The sequence below is a fragment of the Ranitomeya variabilis genome, chromosome 4 (assembly GCF_051348905.1).
Source record: "Ranitomeya variabilis isolate aRanVar5 chromosome 4, aRanVar5.hap1, whole genome shotgun sequence".
Lineage (NCBI taxonomy): Eukaryota > Metazoa > Chordata > Amphibia > Anura > Dendrobatidae > Ranitomeya > Ranitomeya variabilis.
Window position 1 is genome coordinate 714,588,823 of NC_135235.1, and position 7,693 is coordinate 714,596,515.

General features: G+C 41.7%; 1 protein-coding gene across 1 annotated transcript; it reads right to left on the reverse strand.

Annotated features, from left to right (window-relative positions):
* Positions 1-3,495: 3,495 nt before the first annotated feature.
* LOC143766573 (uncharacterized) lies at positions 3,496-7,170 on the reverse strand. Its single transcript, XM_077254348.1, has 2 exons — positions 6,708-7,170; positions 3,496-5,951 (listed from the first exon to the last, which is right to left on the reverse strand). Exon 2 carries the CDS (start codon positions 5,581-5,583, stop codon positions 4,459-4,461), a length of 1,125 nt encoding a protein of 374 aa, XP_077110463.1. The 5' UTR covers positions 5,584-5,951; positions 6,708-7,170; the 3' UTR covers positions 3,496-4,458.
* Positions 7,171-7,693: the final 523 nt, after the last annotated feature.

Below are 7,693 nucleotides of genomic sequence, written 5' to 3' on the forward strand. Positions count from 1 at the left end.
TGCTGTCTGGAGGCCCTGTGATTGCTGTCTGGAGGCCCTGTGATTGCTGTCTGGAGGCCCTGTGATTGCTGTCTGGAGGCCCTGTGATAGCTGTCTGGAGGCCCTGTGATAGCTGTCTGGAGGCCCTGTGATTGCTGTCTGGAGGCCCTGTGACTACTACAGCAACCATCATCCAGTGAACTGTGGGGTGTCATTGGCCATTACTGAGATAAGTGAGAGGGAGGCATCAGTGATGGCGAGCCTGTGGCAGTCCAGCTGTTGCAAAACTACAATTCCCATCATGGCTGGCCATTCAAAGCAAAGGCTTTGGCTGTGAAGACATGATGGGAATTGTAGTTTTGCAACAGCTGGAGTGCCACAGGTTCGCCATTACTGGAAGAATTCCCCCTCTCCCTCACTTATCTTAGTTCACGGCACCCCACACAAGTTAAATAATAGCAAGACCAACAAAAGAAACCAACTGACAGATGAACAAAGAAGTCACTAAGCAGGTAAGTTAATTCTAATTATACATATTTGTTATTTAAACTATACATGTCGCAAAATTATGTTTTTTTATCAAGGTGACACACCACCCAAGTTATGCTCGGTTTTTTGGCGAATTTTGACACACCGAGCTCAAAAGTTTGCCCATCACTGTCATAGACCTTTTTACTCATAGACCTGAGACGGGGACAAGGGGCATCCTCTACGTCTGGAGGAAAGAAGGTTTAAGCATAGTCAGACGCAGATTCTTTCCTGTAAGAGCAGTGAGACTATGGAACACGTATGATGTTGTAATGAGTGATTCATTACTAAAATTTAAGAGGGGACTGGATGCCTTTCTTGAAAAGTATAATGTTACAGGTTATATACACTAGTTTCCTTGATAGGGTGTTGATCCAGGGAACCAGACTGATTGCCGTATGTGGAGTCGGGAAGGCATTTTTTCCCCAATGCGGAGCTTACTGTTTGCCACGTGGGTTTTTTTTGCCTTCCTCTGGATCAACATGTTAGGGCCTGTTAGGTTAGGCTATGGGTTGAACAAGATGGACTTAAAGTCTTCCTTCAACCTTATTAACTATGTTACTATGTAGTTAGCAGTATGCCGTAGTGATCAGTAGGTTGCAGTCACCAGTACGTTATGCCCAGTTCATGCTTCTGGAGTCAAGAACCCGTAAGTTAGGCGGGCTTTCATCTCAGCAGAAATGCCAAACATGTGGACGCTATATGTGGTTTAGGTACACTGTGGAGCTAATAAGGGAGGGGGCATTTGGATTTGAGAGCAAAGAATTTGCTGAATTTCTTTTGGTGGGTGAGGAGTCATTTGGTTTTTCCAGAGCTTTTGTGCTACCAGTGATATGGAAGCCCTTTATATTTCCATTAACAGATGATGGACCTGAGTGGGGACTTGCTCTTTTGTGGATTGAGTTGAAGCTTTTATTGGGAACATTTTACATAACATTTGGGATCACATTTATCCGGTGCGCTACGCTGTCCACTTACTTTGGGGTTTCCATCTAAATTTTCTGAGTGACATGATTCAGATGAAACCCCCTAGGGATACACTCACTATAATGAGGCAGCAGAGTTACTCTGGACTCCGTCTGGCCTCTGTTTAGCGGTGTCCTTTTTAGAAGTGCTTTTCGGAATAACAACTTATTCCTTCATCAGGTTTGGCTCCCCCTGTGTTAGGCCAGTCTCACACATCCAGATAATTCCGGTACCGGAGCAAATGGTCCCGGAGTTATCCGTGTCCGTGTGCTCGCGTATGCCGTCCGTGTGCTGTCCATGTGCGGGCCGTGTGTCTGTTTTTTACATCCTTGTGCTCTCCGTGTGCTGTCCGTGTGCATACGTATCACACACAAAGGTTTTCAGGTCCATATGAGGGGTTAAGGCCTAATTAAAGGCATTGAACTTGCAAAGGTGTGATCCATTAGTGCAGATGTTGGAACTTAGTTCCTATAAATGTAAGCACAATTACATATCAGCTTTGGGGTGTGTAGTAGGACTCCTTAGGTGTCACAAACATGTCTACTGACAATGAGGCATTGGTGTGGTTGGCATGGATTGTTTCACGTCGCTTTGGTGTTCGCAACCATATGCTTGAAGAGGATCCACAGCTCCAAAAGAGGCTATGGGTTCACCCTCTACTGTTGCTACATGGGGCATATGGTCATTTTCATAAATTATATCATGAACTTCGCAGATACCTGGTGAAGTTTGTGGCATTTTGTCGCCTTTCCATTCCTGGCTTTGACAACCTACTTCATGTTTTGCGGCCTTACCTTCTCAGACAAGACACCTGCATGAGACTCAGCATTTCTCTGGAGGAGCGTTTGTTAGTAACCTTGAGGTAATTTGTAAGCCCAAATAATGAATATTGGCCCCAATAACGTGCAAGGAATCCTAATGGGTTGTGTTTCTATCTCTAGTGAGCAATGTTCCAGGTCACTAGGTTAGACAATTAACATAATGGTTAATTTTAATCATGTCTTGTTTATCAACTGACATACAAATGAAGCCAAAAACAGTTTGGTTATCATTTTAAACTAACAATAAAATAGTAGGGCCCACAAACAAAATCGAAACATGGTCACTTTTTGAAATGCTCTTTTGAAGTTACCCCTATGTGGTGCATTAATGGGTGTGTTTTTTATTTGCTAAAACATGTATTTGATGTTTCTATGTGCTTTTTAACATTCACTATGTGTACCTTTTATCAAAATATCTACATAATAAACAATTGATGGCGAGTATTTCACATCAAAAATATGGTTTTGTTAACAGATTCCTGGCTACTGGACACTCATATTCTTCACTTCATTTTGAGTTCCTTCTTGGCACATCAACCATATCCGGGATTGTGCGGTCAACCTGTGATGTGATTTGGGACAAGCTCAAGAGTCGCCTCATGCCTCAACCAAACACACAAGACAGGCTGCGGATTTCCCAGGGTTTCATGGAAGCCACTGAGTTTCCAAACTGCATTGGTGCCCTGGATGGTAAACACATTCGTGTCAAAAAGCCGCCAAACTCTGGTTCCCGTTTTTTTAATTATAAAAAATATTTTTCTGTTGTGCTCCTGGCTGTAGCTGACAGCAACTACTGTTTTGTTCTTGCTGACATTGGGGCATATGGGAGTGCCTCTGATGCTCGCATCTTTAGAGCTTCAAGATTAGCTCGGCGACTTGCTGAGACTAATCTAAATCTTCCACAACCATGTGTGCTTCCTGGTGCATCAGGCCCACCTGCACCATTTATCATGGTTGCTGATGAGGGTTTTGCACTCTCAAGGCACGTTATGAGACCCTTTCCACGTCGAGGTTTGGATAACCGGAGAAGAATTTTTAACACTCGACTGATGAAAGCCCGGTGATTGGTTGAGTGTGCTTTTGGAATCTTGACTTCAAGATGACGTATATTTGAAACCCAAATCCAAAAGCATCCCCAAAATGTACAGGCAGTCATAAAGGCAACTGTTTTGCATAATTTCTGCAGACAACAAGAACCAGCCTTGGATGATGTTGATGATGGGAGAGTGGTTAATGTGGCATTATCAGAGGATAGAGACCATGCTCCACGAGTATCTCAGTCTGCCCTTATAGTGAGGAATATTTTTGCAGATTATTTTTTTAACACCAGAGGGTAGTGTGCAATGGCAAATGGAGGAGCACAACTAATGTTACCCTTTTTTTTTTTTTTTGTTTTAATAAACATTTTTTTTATATTTATGTCAAAATTTGTTAGGGTCTCGCAAGGCAATGAGGACCCTTGACGTGGGTTGCGAGCTTACATTTGATGTGGGTAACTGATACATGTGTGTGTCTAAAACCCATTGCTACCCATTTCAAATAACTAATACCTCATTCTAATGTGTTTACTGTGGTTGTCCGAAATATCCCATGTCTGAAAGTATTGATTTGGTCACATAATTGTGTACTACAAACAAATAACTAAGACCCGCCCTCATTGAGTGTGATTTTGAAGAAGAGTGTGTGACCGTTAGATCATGTTATTCAGACATACTGTAATCTAAATGTACATTTACAAAGCTACTTTGCCATGGAAAATAGATCAACGCAGTTGAGTCTTTGAGAGGCCGCATCTTTAAAAACCTCACTGAGAGTCACTGTAGCTGCGTGCATCACCACCGTCTCATCCTTTACCATTATTTTGAAGCCATGATGGATTATTAATTACACCATCCTTTTTGGAAATTGTGTATTTGCAATATATGGATGAGTTAGTGTGACCTACTGCTTAACCTTTTTTTTTTTTTGTTGAGAAAAATGTGTTTCACATTATGATTATGCTCATATCAATAAAGTAGTGTGCAAATTACATATACATTCAAAACTAAACAAGACATATTAACATTTGAACAATGTGTTTTATTTTTCAGCAAACACATTTAGTCAGCCAATTGTGTCTGACAAATCAAGCTAACTTTAACAACAAAAATCAAACAAAACAGAGTTATGTTCCTTCTAAATCCACAAAGTCACCATGACTGGAGAAAGATTCATCTGTGATATTTTCTGCGCTGACACGTTCAGGGCTGCTTGAGGGTGTGGGCATTTGTCCTGTAGTCACTGTGGGCTGGCATGTGGTTGTTTGAGGTGGTTCAGTGTGCAAAACTGATGCTGTTCCTGATGTAGATGGGGTATAAGGTTGCGTTTGGTCTGTCTCTTTCAAAAATGTGGCATCATCACTTTGTGGTTGAGGTAAAGTAGGTTCTGACTGGCCAATCTGGCTCACATATGATTGGGAACTACTATAGGGCTCACCTCTTGCCATACGGTTTGATGGAACAAATTGTGTGACCATATGTGTCTGTTGCCTTGATGGCATATTGTAGGGCTGTGGAATTGCAAAATGAGCACCACTACTATCACCCACAGACATGCTGGAGGACAGGGATTCGGAATGTTGGCTGTAGGTGTGGCTTGGAACAGACCTTTGCCAATATTGCTGAGTTGTGGCACGGGCATGAGGCACAGAGGTAGGAGCAGACATTTGCCAATATTGCTTGCTACTGGCACAGGACAGAGGCACAGAGGTAGGATCGGACATTTGTCCGTATTGCTGGCTACTGCCACGTGAATGGGGCACAGAGGTAGGATCGGACATTTGTCCGTATTGCTGGCTACTGCCACGTGAATGGGGCACAGAGGTAGGATCGGACATTTGTCCATAATCATGGGTGTAGCTATGAGCAGGAGGAAACCAAACTGGAGCAGACCTTTGGGGATAACGAGGTCTTACAGCAGGAGGTGGAAGCATGGACGAGGGTGCAGGCCTTTCCTGTGTTTGTTGGGTACCTACATTTTGGTCATTTGTTGTATTGGTAGCAGATGGCATCTGTATTTGATGTTGGGCAGCTCGCCATTGTTCAATGGGCCCTAGCACCTGGTTGGGTTCCTGCTCTCCTTGGCTTGCAGCAATGAGGGTCAAGATTGCAGCACGTACTCGTTCCTGCCGTCCATCAGGAACTTTGCCAAGGCAAGGAGACAGTGAGCGACAAAACCTATCTACAGCAGTTTCTGGTGTCATGGAATTGAGTATGGATAAAACTCTAGCATCAATGAGCTCGGGCAGCATACATGGCTGTTCCTGTCGCCTAGTTCGCCTATCTCGGAGAGTGTGTTAGATACATAGGTAGATTTGCTGTTGATGCTGCCTGTGGTGCTGGGGCTGCTGTTTGAGAAGTGCTTGGGGCTGTTGTTTGTGAAGTGCTTGGGGCTGCTGTTTGTGAAGTGCTTGGGGCTGTTGTTTGTGAAGTGCTTGGGGCAGCTGTTTGTGTGCTTCCAGGACCAGCATCAGTGGAGGTTTCAGCAGCATCAGACACCTGCTCATCAGGCTGTGTTGTGGGTGTCGGGTCTGCTGGGGCTTCCGTCTCCGATGCCGAGGTACATGGCAGTGATGTGGCTGTTGGCGAGTCATCCGAGTCATCAAGGTTGTCATCAGTCCTATTAGCAAATAACATTAACAGTTTAGTTCACAATGCTAACCAAATTTTAAACAACGTTTGTTAAATATATATTTTTTAAACACTTTAGGATTATTTTTTAACATGTTTGTATTTTGTAATGAAACATATAAATATGATGATTATTGTAAGCACAAATGTACTTGGGAAAAATAACTATGGGTAAAATCTGTCCCAGAATTTTGTAACATGGTGAAGCTTTGTAAATGTGTTAAAATACAGTGTAGTTATTTGAATATAAAGAGTTGATTAATCCATTTCCATGAAAAAGGCAAGAATTTGATGTATTAAAATCCAATAACCTTTATTGAAACAAATCCATAAAATAGTCGATACCAATAGTTGTTTAGGCATAGTATCACACATCAGCCCTCGCTGTTCGCGTTTCAAACACAAACGTGTTCTTAGTGTTCAGCTGCAGACTAAGAACACGTTTGTGTTTGAAACGCGTACAGCGAGGGCTGATGTGTGATACTATGCCTAAACAACTATTGGTATCGACTATTTTATGGATTTGTTTCAATAAAGGTTATTGGATTTTAATACATCAAATTCTTGCCTTTTTCATGAAAATGGATTAATCAACTCTTTGGGCTTCTACCACGTGCTGGGCTGGACGTTTTCCCTGCTCGGATGTTTGTATCACTTGTGGATCCCTGTTGTGTGATCATACAAATTAAAACCAAAAAAAAAGGTATTTTAATATGTTTGGTCAATCATACACAGTCACACTTACTGATTTATCTCCATGATTGGGCGAAGAAAGGCTAAGTTGCGGTAGTAAACATATTTCCTCTTTTTGTTGCACCTGCTGTGGAGGGTAGGGGATTAAATTCCCGCCTAAATTGGTCCCTGGCTGAGCGCCATCACCGTTGAACCAAATCAACTGTAGGAAAAGTAGAGACACAACAAGTCACATTCCCACAAATAACAACATATTCCTTAAACAACACAATGTGTTCATCTATGTTATAGTTTCAAAGTATTATGCTTGTGATCATCATGCCTGGCTGTAAACTAATTTTAGAAAAAATTAAAACAAACATTTCTGAGTAATAATTGTGTGACCCTTTTGCACCATGTTGTAATATTTACAAGTAAGATCTAAATAGCATGAGTACTGTTATGAACGCTTGCCCAAAACATAGGCTGCATGACTGTGTGTGTGTCTAACAACACAAACATTAACACAAGTTGCATTGGCCATTAGACATATGTAAGGGCTTGCCTTGTGTGAATAATTGTGGATGATGGCATTAATTAAGTGGAAACATTTGCTTTCAATCAGTCACACACACAAACTGTGGTGTGGCCAGCAAGACATGTTAAAATCAAACACTACATTTTTAAATAAATCCTGGTTTTGTTATGACAAAAACAGTCAGCACATGTTGATCCTTACATGTTTAACATTATATTTTCACATAAATTTAAACATCTAAAAAAGGAAAAGAGACTTTAAAAGCTTGACTTTTGGCATATAGTCCAACGGTCAATTTCAAAATCTGACCCCATAAAACATTGTAAAGCCTAAGAGAAAATAATGTTAGACATCTATGGAGATATGCTTGAATACAGTTCACTTTGCCAAATCTCATGTACCAGGTTTTTGAACAGCAGGGAATTGTGTGCCAAAAATGCAGGTTGTGAACATGCCAGACAACTAGGCCTTCAGTTACCTAGGTCTTCTTTAGTATTTTCAAACATGACAAAAACACTTTT